General features: G+C 49.2%; 1 protein-coding gene and 1 pseudogene across 4 annotated transcripts in view; both read right to left on the bottom strand.

Annotated features, from left to right (window-relative positions):
• The window catches only part of LOC135909917 (zinc finger protein ZXDC-like), a 358,875-nt gene that overhangs the window by 90,262 nt on the left and 250,166 nt on the right, over nt 1–18,447 (bottom strand). For 3 of the 4 annotated variants that reach the window (XM_065441928.1, XM_065441931.1, XM_065441929.1), the window contains exon 7: nt 9,807–10,013. The exons of the other annotated variant lie outside the window; for it this stretch is intronic. In XM_065441928.1, the coding sequence (XP_065298000.1) occupies nt 9,807–10,013 (207 nt within the window). The remainder of the gene's footprint in view (nt 1–9,806; nt 10,014–18,447) is intronic. 4 annotated transcript variants of the gene reach the window in all.
• Nucleotides 2,021–3,434, bottom strand: LOC135909882 (uncharacterized; annotated as a pseudogene).

Genomic DNA, 18,447 nt, shown 5'->3' with positions numbered 1-18,447 from the left:
ATGTAAGCGCGTGTTCCGATAATGCTGGAGCGCGGCGGTATGCTCACTTGACCTTCGAGCACACTAAAGGCGTGGTGACTACAAAAGCTCTCCAGCGGTATCGCTTGATCTTCCGACAGCGTTATCGATTTCAACTTCAGGTCGATGATTGTGCCGCGTTGGTTCAGGAAGTCCATGCCGAGAATGATGTCTCGTGAACACTGTTGAAGGATAACGAAGGTGGCAGGGTAAGTCTGGTGATGAGCGGTAATTCTTGCGGTGCAGATTCCAGTCGGCGTAATGAAGTGTCCTCCAGCGGTCCGAATTGGAGGGCCGTTTCATGCAGTCTTAACTTTCTTCAACTAGGCCGCGATGGGTCCCCTCATAACGGAATACAGTCGCCGACCGATTTTCCGGACTCCGAAAATTCGGACATGCCCGATTATTCGGTGAGCTTCGCGGCACCGCCATTCTCCCTATAGACCATAATGTATAACAACTGCCAAAAGTTCGCACACCTTGCAACCTCTCGTCTGATTTTTCGGACACTCCTTGAGCCGGTCGAGAGCGCCATGCACCGACTCTGACCAGTGAATGGTTCGACTTGCTGAACGCCATTTTTGTTTTGAACGGAGCTTCCTTGCTGCCCCACGAAGTGACGCTACTGGAAATCCCCGCTCATCATCATCGTTTCTGCCTAGTTCGATAGAGTGGCTCTGCAGCAGTTCCGGTTTCAGCTTAGTAAGCCATGTCAAGACAATCTAGCAGCTGATTTGTTTCTTCGCGCACGACGCTGCGAGCAGGCCACGTTTTTTTCGTTTGTGTGACTGGTGTCGGCATGGTGGTGTTTGCTTTGTGTGCTGTGTCGAGGTTTCGGTGATCCAACGCGGCATACGGACACATCGCGTCAAGTCTCTAATGGCGCCGGCAGTGCCCGTGCAGACTGCGCTGGGAAATGCCGGCAAGCGGGTGCCAGGAGGCTAGGATATGTCGCCTTCCGATGTGCACGCTACTGACGCCGAAAATGTTCTGCCGAGACCTGTACAGTGGTTCCGGACACCGTCTCATTTAACAGTTTCACAGGTGGTCACGCTGCTGTACTGACATGCGCAGAACTCGATGACGGCGAGATCATTCGTCAGGTTTCTGCTGCACCGCCGGACGATGACTCTTGAGTCGGAAGATAATGCACCATGTGCTACGCTGCCGTCGCATGCGGAGCGTGTACAAGCAGCGACTGTGCTTTCAGCCGCCTATAGTGATCGTACGACCCTCTCCGAGATCCAGGCATATCTGATTGCGCGTAAGCGGAACAGCGTGCAATGGCGCATTCACGATTTCTTCAAGCCTACTGCCGAGCCCGAATAAGTGCGTGGAAATAAAGGATTTCATTTTTTTTCTTAATCTGCTTTTTCGGACACCTGTTCATTCGGACATTTTCGCAGTCCCCGTGAGGTACAAATAAACGGTCGGCGACTGTAATCGGCTCCTGTGTCTACTAAGGCGGCGACTGCGTGGCCGTCGAGAAGCATGTTGAGGTCGGTGGTTCTTTGTCTTGCATTACAGTTAGGTCTTGGCATCGGATCATGGCTGCATCGCACTGACCTGTGGCTGGAACGTCGCATCATCAGGTTGTCTTTCATGGGCGTATTCTTTGCTGTCAGACTTCGTTGAGACGGCGGCGTGTCGTCGTTATGACGTTAAGGTAGTCTCTTCTGTGTCTTCAGAGGATCTTCGCCAGTTCGACGAACAGCAACCGCACCTCCATCGGTTGCTGCTTTTAGTTTTCCGGATATGGGCTGACGGACCGGCCCCGGGCCGGGCCAGTGTATGGTCGTCGTTGCTGCGGCAGGTAACGGCGTGGTGACGGCGAACGGGACGGTCGTTGAGTTCCACCATAGCCTCCTATATTTTTTCATGCCTGCTCACTGAGTGGGGGAACAAAGCGCGCCGTCCGTACCGCCTAGTTCATGCGCCCGCCACCAGACCACACTGCCTTCCCATACCCTGTCCCAGAGCAGACGCCGCGACGGCGCCGCTTGCGCACGCGCTCGTGGAGACAAGTTTGGCGTTCGTATTTGAGATGGAATTATAAAATATAATCGCACGTTAAATTGATGTTCGTACACAATGTACAGTGGAAGTAAGCAACACAAAACATGTTGTGGAGAGCCAGCCCTTCACCAAAAAGCGCCGAACTGTGAGATCATAGCTCACAGTTTGAGGGTCTTTCGTGACAGCGGTTTTATTTCAAACACTTTAGCCATGTCGTGTTTGTCTGTCGCCTTCATTGCAAAATTTGTGAATATTGGGCGAAAAAACATTGTCAGCAACAGTTGCAGCAGGTTCTCTTGGTGTCCTGGCGTCGAGCACATCAAGGTTTTGTGCTCGCGGAGTATTGCAGCGGCATTACTCACAGCCTCCTTCAAAGGCTGATTCATGTGCCTTCTTCTTGCGAGAAGAACGTCGATAAATTTCTCTAATGCGTAGAGAACCGCTAAAAGTTGTCCAGATGGGTAGATGAGTCCACCGCGGTCTTGGTGCTTTATCAGCGAGTCCGAGGGCGCCGAGGCGTTTTGCTTTTTTAACAGGCTGACGCACTCCTCGCAATTGATATTTTCTTGTACAACTCTTGCCAAGTAGCCGCCGACCATAGCCAATGCTGCGACATCTGGAGTAGGAAGCAGAGGCTGTCCTCACTTGAGTCGCTCTGTGAGCTCTCTACATGCATCTGCAGGGAATTCCTCGCTGGTTCCTTCCCTTGTGTTTTTCTGTTGCGGCAGCGTTGACAAGTAATCGCTGCCTTCTGCTGCCATTACGTTGCTCGTACCAGCCGCCGACGCGATGCCAGTCTTCAGAGTCTTCTCAATACCTGACAGAACAGCTCGGGCATCCGTTTGATCATTTGAACCTGCTGACTTCCTCAGCCAGCCAAAAAACGACTCGATTGGGTCAGACGACATTTTTCTCGTTAAAACAAAGTGAAAGCGCATCTCTTCAAGAAGATATCGAATGCACTCAACATTTGAACGAGTTGTCATGACCAGGCCTTCGTAAGTCTCCTTGGTTAAGAAGTTCTTCACCAGGCACTGGCTTTTGAGATCGGCCAGGTAGTCGAGGAAGCTTGTTTCAAGCCAGATTAACCGTTCATCGCTTGTTAATTCGAACTGCTTGCAATCGGCATTGTTCTGGTGTATGTGCTGGGTACAATTGCTCACGTCCATGAGCATGAACCAGCGGTGCACGGTGTCCATGAATTCAACGGTTGGTCCGACTCCCGCGAAACTTGCGTCGCATGTGTGGCCCGCTTGCTCTTGCAGGAGCTTCAGTGCCGCTGTCACCGCAGGAGACAAAACTTGGATTGCTCTTTTTACGTTCATTTTTTCGCTGTTTGTGGGGAACACGTGTTTTCTCGTTAGAAATCGAACTGGCTTTACAAGGCTGCCTTGCTGCATTTTGTAGAGGCTTCTCAAGTGGTTCGCCGTTATTTCGCCGCCTTTTCCAATGTCACGCGATAAAAACTGCGAGCGCACGTTTTTGACCAAGTGGCACTGATCGAATGCTAAGAAAAGCTTTCGATTCGGTGTTCCTGGGTGCTCAATGCAATGCGTGAGGCTTCCGTTGCATAGAAGTTGGAACGCTAAGACATTGATTTTGTGGTTGTCGGTGACAATGCGCACGATGAAAAATCTTATGTTTTCAACTTCATTCAGGACGTGTCGCATGAGCGTGTGCAGCTCGCGGCCAGTGCAATTTCTCGTGAAAAAGTATGCCACGGGTATTTTAAACGAAACTGAAAGGCCGTTGAGGATGAAGCACAGAAGTGAGTTGGCTAGCACAGGCTCATTTGTTGTTTCCTTAGGAAAGCTCCCACCATAGTCTGTGCATCGTAAATCACTGATCTTACACTAGTAAAGCAATACACGTTGCAACAACGCCAACAACTAACACGTGGTCGCGGAAAATCTAGTAAACAAACGGTCGCTTCATTTGTGTACACTGCTTACAAGTTCGGTCATGCATCCCCGATATTTCAAGAAAATATGTATATAAACATGCTGCTGTTGCAAAACGCATACGCTTACCTGCAACCAACACGACGGAAATCGCACAACTCTTGCTTGACGGATCGGTTAGGGTGCTTCGATGGGCCTCGACGCGTAGCTCGGTCTGGCATGTGAGGGCAGCATTTTAGGAAGTATGGGGTGTGAGCGCCTCTCGCGGAGAGCCGAGGCGTAAATCGAGGAGGAAAGGAGAGGGCAACGGACGGTCTCCGCGGCACCACTGCGCGGGCATGAAAAATATAGGAGGCTATGGTTCCACTGAGTGGCAGCTCGGTAATTGGCGATGTCACGTGGGCACTCCCCAAGCTGTTGGCGCGTCGCGTTGACAGCGAACCCTCTCAGTCCCAAGTCGCAGTATGGGCATCGACGGTACACATGGCCGGCTTGTCCGCAGTGCTAGCAGAGCAGGAGAGTCGGGGGCTCGCCAAATGTCCGTCTTCCTTGCGTAGGTGCGCTGGGCAACGGGTGGGCATGCTGGCAGCGGACGACGGAATTGCGGCATTACAAGGCCCTGGCGTGGTCACGGAAGGTACCTTGACGGCATGCGACGGCAGCATAGGTCATCGCTTCTGGCTGGGGTTGCGGTAATTGAGGTTGCACCTCAGAAACTCCAAGTGATCGCTGACCCTCATCTTTTACGATGTCGGCGATCGAGGCCACTTGAGGCTGTGACGAAGGCAAGACCTTGCGCAGTTCTTCGTGCACAATGGCCCTGATGGTCTCTTGAAGGTCGTCGGAACCCAGTCCTTGGATGGTGTACTGTGGCGTGAGCACCTCGTGATTATATTCCCAGGTGCGCATTTCCAGTTTTTTTGATCGTTGATGCCTCTGCAGAAAACTCAGCTACGGTCTTCGGCGGGTTGCGAATCAGTCCGGAGAAAAGTTCTGGCTTTATGCCTCGCATCAAGAAATGCACTTTTTTCTTCTCGGACATTTCTGAGTCGGTGTGCCAGAAAAGACGGGTCAGCTCTTCCATGAAGATGGTGATGGTCTCATTGGGTAGTTGGCCTCAGGTTTCCAACAGAACTTCGGCCCTTGCTTTTTGGACAACGCTCGTGAACGTCCTCATGAAGTTATTGCGGAACAGGTCCCATGTTGTAAGGATGGACTCCCGGTTCTCGAAACAAGTCCTCCCAGCATCTTCCAAGGAGAAGTACACATGTCGTAGCTTATGCTCGGAGGTCCAGTTGTTGAAGGTCGAGATCCTTTCGAAGGTTTCGAGCCAGGTTTCCGGATCCTCCGACGTAGCTCCATGGAAGGCAGGTGGCTCTGTGGGTTGTTGAAACACAATGGGTGACACTGGAGCTGCTATTGTGGTTGTCTTGGCCATAATCTTCTTGGTCTTCTCAGGTAGAAGTCCGTGCTCTGGGGGCAGCTGTTGTAGACGGCGGCTTGCTCGATGATCCGGGACTGCGTTGATGTTCTATTCGCGGTCCGGGTTCGGATCACGGCCTGTCGGGGGCGTCCAGTACATGAAGGAAAAGCACCTCCACCAGATGTAGTATGGTAGTGACGTATGAAGAACACAGTAGCAATACTGTGAAAGACGAAACTAACTTTTATTGGGCGAACCTGTGCCCGCAAAAACAGGCTATGCTCAAAGAACGGCAACAGCGGTGAACACAGTCGGTGATCATCGAAATCTGATCAGCGGGTCAAGCACGTCGGCTTTTATACATCAGTCGTTGAATGTTCCAGACTAATCACTGGGACCCGCGTGTCTTCCACAAAGTTCTACATTATTCACGTCACGCATAGTGCAATCAGATTACACAAGGTTCAGTCACAGACAGCGGAAGGAACCGTCGATAACATTCCAAAAGCTTTCTATACAAGCAGGCACATACTGTGCTGTGCGATAACATTTCTTGGGCAGTGAAACGTGGTTGCCTGATAAACAAGTAGACGTGTCACTATCAAATGCCTTTGATAAATCCAGAGCGATAACATCAACTTGTTCGTGACAATTAAGGGCTTCTGCAAAACTGTGTATGGCTTCAAACAATTGCATGACAGTTGACAGATGCCTTCGAAAACCATGTTGTTTGCTCTAAAAAATTTTACTGTTTTCAATATATTCCACTAACTGTTTACAAATTATATGTTCCAAGTTTTTGCAAGCCGTACAAGTTATTGATATCGGACAGTAGTTCCCAATGTCTAGCCTGTCTCTAGCCCTATAAACAGGCATAATCCTCGCTAATAACCATTGACTTGGTGATGCATTTATTAATGACACAGAAAAGATTTTGACCAAGCATGCTGCCCATCCACAGTATCACTTTAAATATTCATTCGGTATTTTATCAGGACCAGGAGACTTTTTTACATCCAATTTTAGCAACATGTCGACTATACCTTATTTTGAAATAAAAATACTACTATTACTATGGTCCTCACATTGTAAATCTATTGCAGCACTCTCATCTCTTCGGCTGAATACAGAAAAAAAAAAAAAAAACTGTTGAATTATTGGCCAATAATTTGGGGATTTTTGCACACGATATCATTTACAACTATTCCATTGATTGAAGGCTTTGACTAGGCAAGGTATCACCAAGATTTTTGAGGTGATGTTTTACGGTAAGTAGTGTTGAAGTGAAAAAACACGTTTTAGACGTTCTTAATTTCTGTCGAACTTGAGTGCTAAGGGCCGCTATTCTCTCAGGATTTTTCGGTGTTCGTTTCCGCGCACAACGTAGCTGACGTTTTGAATGTATTAACTGACAAGAAACTCACGGGTTGCTTTTATGTAAACACTTAGCTCTTGTTGGCACAGACATAGATAATGAACTGGGCACTACCTCTGTAAAATACTTCCATAATTCATCTACATCATTTTCTTCTGGCATACGGTCCAAAGCCATCACATCACTCCACTTCTGTGTATTGCCTTCAATTTTTCTTCCTACCATTGCACAGATGCAGCCCAACTTGTTTCTTGCAGAAAAGATGACATTTACGCCGAACACACACCTTTTTCCTGTGGTGAGACAAGGTGTGAAGATATGGAATACTGGCAACTGGTTTATCAATGGCATTGACCTCTCTTGTCACGACCCCTTTTGCTTTCAATTTTAACTTTCTCAGTAAATCTTTCATCGAGAGAGACTACAGTATAAACACTGGATAACTTGATCATTCAATGCGGGCAAGACTTGTGCAACGCTGCTTCTAAACAGGATGAGGCAATACCATTCGCTAGCTTCAAGTGACCAGAACGGAAATCCAGAATGGGCTTCACAGACCTCGGCGAATACACCCAACAGGCATGCTCATGACCCATTAGGATATTTAGATCTAAAAACCGAATACAGTAAAACCTCAATGAACCATACCCTCTTAAACAGTAGTTTCATTTTAAAAGAAGTAAAGTCAAATCACCGACTCAGCGGCCATTGAACATAACGTGTTTTGTAACCGCATAAACCGTACCAGCTTATTGCATACACATCGGTTAAAACGTAGCGTTTCCACTTTTCTTCGTGCAAACACGGGGGTGTGTCGTCTCCATCAGGCAGCCCGACAGAACGACAAGCCTCAGAGATCAGAACAACGGCCTCCAAGCGCCCTGTGCATTTGTGGTGAAGCCACATCAACATCAACATTATTTCGGCGTCACACCAGAGAGTGTTGCGGTGCCGTGCAAGCGAGGATTCGCGTTATGCCGAAGCTCGGATAAAAAAAGATGCCATGTGCTCAGCATTGAAGAAAAATTAGACATCGTCCATGCTATCGAATGTGACACGAAGAAGTCGGCGCTGGAACACGACAGGGATCTGCTGTTGACTACGGTGTGTGGCATTTGGAATGCAAAGCAGTTGCTCGGCAGCGCTGCTGAGACCGTGAAGAGATGCCGGCTACAAGGTTCGACTTTTCACCATCGTTGCCTGTGTTGCTGCCAAAGTGTCGACTAGCGACAGTGATGAGGACAACACGGAAAGCGACAGCAAGGGAGATTCAGGCTCGACAGCGCCAGAAGATGCGTGTTACGTCAGCCTCATGAATGCAATCGTCGCGACGAGAACAGCATCCGGCCATGAAAAAGGTGCCCCGGGATTCTGCAGCACTACCACGCGCATGCATGAAGAATACGTAACGCCAAAGAGTAATCTGCCATGCAAGTGTTTCCCAAGAAGACGGGGCCAGCTGAGAAGCTGGCACGCAGGTTCAGTAATTTTGAAGCCGCTGTTGTCGTGCTAGGCCGCTGCGGCATCAAACGAAAATAACACTTTGGTCGTACGAAGTGAATAAATACTGCATGTTTTTTTCTCCTTTCATCGCACTCTCTCCGAGTTCCATGTTCCATTTTCGACAGGTAAGTGGGCGATCTCATGTTATTTCGGTTAAACAGTACTACTGTTTAGCACGTACTTTTTCTGAGCTCCGGCCAACTATAGTTTAACGAGGTTTCACTGTACTCTGCTCCTTAGGCACTTCAATAATGAAGTTCACACCACAACACTTCTTAAATATCTTGAGCACATTTACTCTGGTACTGATGCAGCCGTTTGCTTCAACAAAAACAAGATAATCGTCAACATAATGCATCGTTTTTAGCACACCTTCCAAAACACCCACTAGGTCATGATCTATCTTACTCACGTAAATTTCACTAAGTACTGGCGCAACACGGGAACATATAAAAACTCCCGATCTCTGGGTATATAAACTTCATCAGACCAAGCGACCAGCATCGAGGATAAATACACGGACAGCAGTTCCAGAAATGCTCCCACAGAAACACCACACTTGTCTTGGAGACACAGTTCAACATTATTCTGTATGCCATCCTGCAAAAACCTCATCAAGGTGCCGTGCTCCAAACAGTAGAATAAGTCCTCTACACCACTGTTAAACACAGACATGGGGCAAGGAGCTCCTGTCGCTATGCGAGACTAGGGCCACTGGGTACCCATCAACCCAATCAGCATCAAGAGCGGCACTGCGGTCTCATAAAGGTGAGAGACCATGTCCATGTACAACGCCATGTACAGTTTCCCTACTACTTTCTAAACAACGCTATGTGCAATGCAACTTCCAACTGGATTGAATTGGGTCTAAAACGTGTTTTTTCACTTCAACACTACTTACCTTAAAACATCACCTCAAAAATCTTGGCGATACCTTGCCTAGTCAAAGCCTTCAATCAATGGAATAGTTGTAAATGATATCGTGTGCGAAAATCCCCAAATTATTGGCCAATAATTCAAGTTTTTTTTTTTCTGTATTCAGCCGAAGAGATGAGAGTGCTGCAATAGATTTAGAATGTGAGGACCATAGTAATGGTAGGATTTTTATTTCAAAAGAAGGTATAGTCGACATGTTGTTAGTTTTTTGCCAATGTGGCCAGACAAAGCACTGATAAAGACGGATAAGATTAGGCCCCAACTGCAATTTCCACGAGATTTTCCTGTCAACTGTGCAACCAAAAGAAATGCTCAAAATACGGGAGACTTGGCAGGTATGTAGAAATGATGTAGTAAAGATAGACTACAGAATAAACTAGGATGCTTTCTATACAAGAGCCATGTGAGGCCAGCTGACAATAACATTGCTGACCAAGTTTTACACGTTAGCTTTCAGTGCAAGGAAGACAACAGCCAGGCAGTGCGCTACTTCCAACAGTAAGAAATAGTCAACTCTCAGTCAATGTCGTTGTTGCACTTAAGGTTATCATGTGAAAAAGAGGCATAAGAGAAACTAACCGTGCTTGTAATGCAAGTTATCATCTAATGTGAACAAGTATGGCAAACTACTCACCAAGGACAAGCAGTGAGTGGGAGCACTCAATGTGCTGCCGCAAAGTTGTGCGAGATGAGAACCGGCGGGAGCAGCTCCCCACGGGGCAGCCGTACACCAACCGCTGCTGCTTTGGCTGCTGCAGTGGTGGATCAGCAGCTCTGCCCTGTGCATGCTTTTTCAGGTGCACATAGAGGCTCGACTTGGCCGCAAATCGTGACGAACACCCTGCACACGAGCCCCTCTTGTCTCAGTGTGGACAGCAGGGAAAATCTCTTCAAAGCATGCCACTGGATAATCGTGAATCTCGTCAGGGTCAAATTAACAAAAGTAAACTGAAACATGTCAAAAATCGAGGCAAAGGCCATCTATCATGCTACAATGAATATACATTGAGGTTAATGTAGACTCACTTGGGCCGACCCGTGAGTCTGAGTGAGCAGAAAGTTCCACAGGTGCATTCGGGTAAACCCTCTCGTGGGTACTACGATGCATGTGGCTCGAGAGCCAGATGAACATCAAGGGCCGTGATGAAGGATGCTCCAGGCTAACCGTGACCACTCTTGGTTCTTTAACATACACTCAAAACGTGCTTACACGAGCACTGTAGCAGTCCATACCAGTCAGAATGTGGCTGGGCATTGAACCTACGGCCTCACACTCAGCGCCACAACAATGGAGTCCCTGCAGTAGATATTAGTGTACATGAGACTGGTGTGTCCCCCAGAGGCCGCCACATCTCAGCATCGACAGCTACTTTACTTTGTCCTCTTAAAGTCCTGTTCCAATCCTGAAGTTGACTGCAAAGACAGCCTCACGGACGGAGCATCAAAGTCTGAAACAATGCAGACAACTTTGCTGTCTGGTGAGCAGACAACATTGATTAATTCTACAAGGAGCTTTAGGATGGAGCAAAGTCAAACGAGCACAATTACAAGATTTTTGTGTTGAAGGCCGGTACATGTGTCTTGGGCATCGAACCTTAAAGGGACCCTGAAATGATTTTGACGATTGCATACAAACGTACGAGTCACTAGGGTAGGTCTCTGTGATCATCAACAGACATATTTAAGCACTGCATCATCATTTACCATCATTTATTGTCCCTTAAGGACCCCTTTCAGGGTATTACATAAGGGGGTGGGTGGGGCAAAAGCATCAAGAAACACTATGGTCATTATTATGCAATGGTTAACTCATTTGTACAACGGTAAACAAAACTTAGTGTACATGCTGGTAGACGATGGGCAAAAAAAATAAGAAAAAGACTAAGTAAGGTACAAACCGGCAGTAGAAATGGCAACACAACAGGCAATATAACAGAAAAGTAAAAAAAAAAGTTTGACTTTAGAGTAACAGCATAGTAGTGGTAGGTCAAGTGTTTAAAAAAACATGACAATAGGTGTCTAAATTTATCTGGATTACTTTCATTCACTATGCTGTTGGGTAGAGGGTTCCACAATTCAATAGCACTAGGTAAGAAAGAGTTGTTGAAGGCATTAGAGGAACCATGGAGACGTTGTAGATTCGGGTTGTTAAAGAGACGCTTAGAAAAGTGGTTGGGCAGTAGTAAAAGAGTGTTCCTGATATGGGTGGGAAAATATAATATAGTTTGTGGAAAAGGGAAAGTTGTGAAATCTTCCTACGAAGTGTTAGGCTAGGAATGCTGAGGGATGATTTAATGCCGCTTATACTTGGTATGCCAGTCGTAGTTTGAAGCGATAAAACGTGCTCCGCGATTCTGCATTGCTTCGAGCGAGTTAATAAGATAAGACTGGTGAGGTTTCCAAATTGCTGAGGCATACTCAAGTTTAGTCCGAATGAACGTTTCATAGGCGAGCTTGCGTACGGGAACAGGAGACAGAAAAATTGATCGTTTGAGTAGGCCAAGTGATTTAGAACAGTCGTTAATAAATTGAGTTATGTGTGCAGACCACGTAAGCTGATTAGAGATAGTAACGCCTAGATAACCGTAAGAGTCAACTTTAGTCAGGGTTTTGGAATTATAGTACTGGTGGTTAATGATGTCCCACTTGCGAGTTACACAAATGTACTTGCAAGTGGAAACGTTGAGGGACATGAGCCAAGCAGAGCACCAATTTGCTATTTTGCTTAGGTCTTCCTGGAGTATTAGGTGGTCATTATGGGAGGATACGCAGTGCTAACTAGTTTGGATCCCGAAGATTTTATTACCACTGTGATCGTGAAGGTATCCGCTATCCTCCGACACCCGACTTTCCACCAAAGGTGCGTTTTTCATCGATTTATCGGACTTTACCTGGTTCACCGCCAACAGGCATTGCTAGGCCTAAGTGAAGCCAAGGCTTGCTAGGCCTAGCCAGCCGTGCTACTGCCACGACAACATGGAGGTTTTCCCCACCGCTTTGACGCACGGTTCCCAGGTTTCCCAAATGTGCATGCAAGTAAAGGGAGAAGAAATTATGCCCGAGGAATTTCATCGCACGTCCGGATGGCTGCACAATGGTGGGCACACGAGCCGAACACGCCTGCATGCAACGCAGAGTGAGTCGAATTCTCGTACCGATACTCCGAGCTCTCAGCAGTAGACTAAATTCAACAAGAACGTCAGGACCGCAGTTATTCGGGCGGCTCGCATGCCCGCAATGCCTGCAGAAGAAATTAAGATCGTCGTGTGGCCCCGCGGAGGGCTCGATATTTCCAAGGCGGGAGCTGCATGCATGGCTACTGCCATCATGGCGGCAGCAGGAATTGAGAAGGCAGATAGAGCTGAGGATATGGCGTGTCCCAATATCCATCAGAACATTATGGTGCTCAGCACTCCGTGTGAGGAGCGAGCGAACAAGTATGCTCGAATACAAGCTATCAACGTCCAAGGCAAACTATACGAAGTGAGCGCTTACGGAAAGACCGCCCACGACACAGTCAAGGGCGTGATCAGGAGCATAGCGCTCGAGAACAGCGAAGCCGAAATAATGCAGCAGATCGTTACAAAGTACAAACCCCTAGCCGTGGGAGCGAAGCGTATCGGGAACACGACGACAAAAATCATTGTGTTCAACGGTATCAAGGTTCCCAAGTATGTGCGTTATGGATCCACGCTCTATCCCTGCAGTCTCTACAGGAAGCAAATAGAAGTGTGCAAAGTATGCGGCAAGGTCGGCCACAGGCGCGACGTGTGCCCCACACCAAACGTACGTGTTTGTCCTTCATGGGGTGTTTCTAATCCCAGAGAGGGCCACAAGTGTGTCCCCAAGTGCAATTCCACGCCTAGGACGCTCCCGTTCGCGCAGCCCTTCCCGTGGCAGATCCCGCAGCGCGTCGCGCCATGCCTCACGCCATGCATCACGTTACGCTTCCCGTCATGCCTCGCACAGTGCATCCCGTGGCCGTGACTCGTCAGACAAGAACAGCTGCGGCGCAAAGCGATCGCGCTCCCGTGACAAAGTCAGCTGGGCCGACGTAGCCAAGGGCGAAGTTAAAGGCAGCAGCGCCAGCTCCAACAGCGCCACACGTGGCCGAAGCACTCCGAGCAGCTGGCAGGCGTGGACTACCAGCCCCTACTACAAGGAACTCGAACAACTCCGCGCAACCAATGCGACCTTGGCAGAAACCACGCGCCGGCTTGCCGAAGAGCTAGCCGAGGTCAAGAAAGAACTTCAAGCACAGCAAGCCCATCCAAGGACAGAGCCAGCTCAGTCACCCAAGACACCTACACCCGCCACCTACACGCCATCACACCAAGGCATACAATCAATGGACACAACCCAAGACGAGCCCCAGGAGGAGAAGACCACTGATCCAACCCCCAAGAAACGAGCACGCACCGAACCAACACCCACCGTTGTTCCCGAGCAGAACTCCAACACGCTATCGCACCAAGTCACAGAATCAAAGGACAAAACCCAAGACGCGCCCCAGGAGGAGAAGATCACTGACCCAACCACCAAGAAACGAACACGCACTTCATCACGACATAACAAGGACCTGACCCAATTGGAAACTCAGCTCGAAGCCAAAATTGAAGCGCTCGCCAACACCTACGCCAGCACGGCTGCCGTGACTGACCAACGACTAGCACGGCTGGAGGAACTGATCACCACGTCCTTCCGCACCATACAAGAGCGTTTAGAATTCACTGAACACACCCTCAAGCCCATAGTCCGCAGCCCCATCTTTTCAGTGGAATTTGCCAAACACCCATACCTCCAAGAACAGACGCAAGCCCCACCCTCGCCACAACTATGTCCCAACACCAATCCACAATAGCATCGCTACCAGGCCTTACGGTCTGGCAGTGGAACTGCCACAGTTACAACAACAAGAAAGCAGTGCTGCAACAACATATTACCACAGTAAACAAGAAACCCGACATTATCCTGCTGCAAGAAATGGCGACGGTGACCCCCACCCTCCCTGGGTATCGCGCTCACGTTAGCCAAGCGGTGGGACGGGGCGTCTGCACGTTCGTCCGCAAAGGGCTCATGTTCATCGAGCACCAACTCAAACATGGCCGCAGCAGGGTGGAATACACCTTCACCGAAATCTTCCCAAGCAAACAACGGAAAGGCAGCCTGTTCATCGCCAACGTCTACAGTAACCCTAAGCACCAAACACAGCAATTCAAGACCCTACTACACACAGCCAGCACCCAAGCCAGAGACAACACGTTGCTGATCGGAGGGGACTTCAACGCCGCCCATTGAGCGTGGGGTTATGTGAAGGACACGGCCAAGGGACGGGGCTTATTACAGGATACCCTGGAGCACAAATGTGTCCTAATCACGGACCCCACGCATCCTACCCGCATTGGCAACTTCGTAGCACGAGACACCACACCAGACCTTACGTTCATAAAAAATGACCACACGGACAAAGTAACATGGCACAACACGGGCGTCGACCTGGGCAGTGACCACTACATCCTCGAAATTATGATACCCAACCAATTACGGAGCAATACCATTATACATAAGTGGACGGACTGGGACGAATTCCGTAAGGGGCACCTCACCACAGCACAAGACATCACAGAGATCAAAACCTGGACGGCGGAACTCCGCGATGCAGTGCGCTCAGCCACAAAGACCATAGAAACAGACGAGGACGTCATGATCATGGACAGCCGCCTGGCCCATCTGATAGAGGCAAAACGTTCGATACAGGCGCGTTGGAAGCAGCACCGGCTGAATCGCAAATTGAGGAAGAAGGTGGCTGACTTAAATAGGGCCATCGAACAACATTGCAAGCTCCTGTGCCGTCAACAGTGGAACGAGATCTGCAACCGAGCTGACAGGGAATTACATCGCAGTTGTACATGGAATCTATTTCAGCACCTCCTAGACGAAACAAAGACCAAGTCAAACCAGCGCGACCGCCTGACCCGCCTCATGCACACTATCACACAACAACAAGGAAAAGACGCTGTTATCAGGAGCCTGGAAGCCAAGTATCTGCCAGACACACCAACGGAAACCCACCCGCCGTACGGGGGGCTGTCCAACGCGTGGCTCGACCGAGACATTACCATATCAGAGCTACGGGTAGCGCTGCACGAGCTCAACACCCGCTCAGCAGCCGGCCCAGATCTCGTTACAAACAAGATGCTACGCAACCTGGACGATGCTTTGATAGAAGCCCTAACCGATTACTTCAATGAATGCTGGCATTCAGGCAAGCTCCCCCGACAGTGGAAAATGGCAAAAACGATCCTGATTCCGAAACCGGGCAAACCACTGGACATCGGCAACCTGCGTCCCATCTCGCTGACGTCCTGCGTGGGCAAGGTGCTGGAGCACGTTGTCACCAACCGGTGGCAAGAATACCTAGAGAAGGAAGGCCTCTATCCTGACACGATGATCGGCTTCCGGCGCAGACTCGGCACACAAGATGCCATGTTACAACTCAAACAAGAAATCGTCGACAACAAGACACAAGACAGCAAAGTAATGCTGGGTCTTGATTTACAAAGTGCATTCGACAAAGTCAAACACTCAGCCATATTAGGACAAGTATCAAGACTCAACATGGGGGTAACGAGCTACAATTATATTCAAGACTTCTTGACCAACCGCATGGTAGAACTGCACGCCGGAGAGCTCAAGCTCCCCGAACACAAGCTCGGCAGTACGGGTACTCCACAGGGTTCGGTCATATCGCTGTTGCTCTTTAACCTCGTCATGATCGGGGTAGCGAGGGCAGTAGCGGGGACCGGCGTCCGGCATACGATCTACGCCGACGACATTACCCTGTGGGCGGTCGGCGGCACCGACGCCAGCATCGAGCAACAGCTGCAAGCGGCGGTTACCGCCATCGAGCAGCACCTTGATGGCACAGGCCTAATGTGCTCGCCCGCCAAATCCGAGCTGTTCGTCCTCACACTGCTTCGACCGGGACGGAAGCGCGCTCCTCTTCGGGAGTGTGATCACATCAAAATTGTGACTGCATCGGGGCAACGCATCCCCGAAGTTCCCAAGATCAGGGTACTGGGCCTGCTGCTCAACAAGAGCGGCCGCAACGACGAGACCATCAACAAGCTTACCACCAAGGCAATGGACGCCATTTGGCTCATACATCGAGTCTCTACACGACAGGCGGGCATGCGTGAAGACAGTCTCGTGCGCCTTGTCCAGTCGTTCGTGATCAGTCACATCGCCTACGTTGCGGCCTACCTTAATTGGTACGTCACTGACAGGACCAAGATCAACACGCTGATCAGACGGGATTACAAGACGGCGCTGGGTTTAATGGAGACCACGAGTACGGCTCGGCTCTTGCAGCTCGGCGTCCATAACACCCTAGAAGAAATAGCTGAGCCGCAGCTCATCGCGCAATTTGAGCGCCTCTCTACCACCAAGACGGGCCGCAGTATACTGACGTCCCTGGTTTACAAACCCCAAGCTCCCAGCCGGCAACCGTGCGAGATCACAGATGAGGCACGGGCCCACATTTACGTGGACCCCATCCCGAAGAACATGCACCCAAAATACAACCAAGAACGGCGGCAGGCGCGGGCCAAGGCCCTCGCCGAACAACACGCCCAAGACCCGCACGCCCGGTACGTGGACGCCGCGGAACAGGCACGTACCCAGGGGGGGGGGGGGGGCCGGGGGGGCCCGGGCCCCCCCCCGAAATCAAGTGGCATACCCCCCCCCCTCCCCACTCACGCCACCACTCCTCACACATTCCTAAAGCGCCGCCAGATCAATGTTGAGACTTGGCAGCTGTTCATCGGTCAGCATTATGCTGCCTTTTTCACTCCCTTTAGATGGCGGTAGTTATCGGCATCTCTTGTAATGTGAAGGACAGTTTTCTCATAGATTCCGCACCCGCGCGATGCTCAAGATGCGTTCAGTTGTCACCATCTATTCAACCGTCACGCGCATAGCTTTTGCTTTTGTTAGTTCAACCTTCTTTGTTTAGGCTGATCCTGGGACCAGGAGAGGGATGCGGCTGTTACTCAGCTGGTCTGTACTCTCATGGAACGAGTTGCGGCCGGAGAAAACGCCAATTGCGTTTAACTTATCCCTTTGCTTCATTATTTCCTTGAGTTACGGCTCGCCGCGACGCTGGCAGATGCCCGGAACCATATACACGTGATATGGATTAGATAAGGTGGGAAATAAAATAATGTGAACGAGCGTCCATCATGAAACCCTGCAATAACCCTTAAACACATAAGCAAGATGACTGTCGCCCGCTACCTCATCTGTTTTTCCCTAATTGTATATCACTTTTTGTGCAAAATTGGAAACTGGAAACAAAAATCGCAAGGAGTTGAGAAATTAAGCGATCTACTAAGGGAGAGAGCCAAGGCAACAACCAAACTGCAAGCAAAAGCGAACAATAAAAAAGTTGACCATTGTTTATGAGAATATTTATGGATCAACATCATTTTATTTAAAAAGGAAGTAGGGAAAACGCCGCCGGAAGTGGAGAACAATTACTTGTTTTGAATGACTCTTCTTCAGTTATCGGTCGAACCTCCTCACATAGCCACTTCTCTGCTGTGCTTATGTGGGTGTTTTTCTACCTTTCGCGGTGAGCGTAGTAAGTCTAGAATCGCAGAGTCCTGCGCTCTACATGGTTGTATGAGACTGGCGGCCGCATAGCGTTACGCCATTCGCGGAACTGTCAAAACTGATCAACAAGGCGAAAATAACTGATATTCGAAACTATAACATGAGAAAGACTGAAGAAGCCGTGAGAAATGAACGCAGCCTGAAATACTGAAATCAGTAAAAAAAGAAACCTGGCATAGGACAAACCAAGATGTATGCACTAAACGATAAGAAGGATAATATCATCAGCAATATCGAAGATATAGTAAAAGCAGGGGGAAAATTCTAAGCGGACCTGTATACAGTACCTAGAGGAGTCACGATACCTCACTTAGAAACAGTAGTGAACAGGATACAGAAACTCTCCTATAACTAGCGATGTGGTCAGAAGGGCCTTGCAAAACATGAAACGATGAAGAGCGGGAGGAGAAGGTGGAATAACAGTTGATTTAATCAAAAAAGGGGAAGACGTAATGCTTGGAAAACTGGCGGATCTTTATACGAAGTGTCTATCGACTGCAAGGGTCCCAGAAAACTGGAAGAATGCAGACATTATACTAATCCACAAAACAGGAGACGATAAAGAATTGAAAATTTGTGGGACCATTAGCTTGCTCCCAGTA

The sequence above is a fragment of the Dermacentor albipictus genome, unplaced genomic scaffold (genome assembly GCF_038994185.2).
Source record: "Dermacentor albipictus isolate Rhodes 1998 colony unplaced genomic scaffold, USDA_Dalb.pri_finalv2 scaffold_31, whole genome shotgun sequence".
Taxonomy (NCBI): Eukaryota; Metazoa; Arthropoda; class Arachnida; order Ixodida; family Ixodidae; genus Dermacentor; species Dermacentor albipictus.
This window is presented reverse-complemented; position numbering and strand designations above follow the sequence as displayed.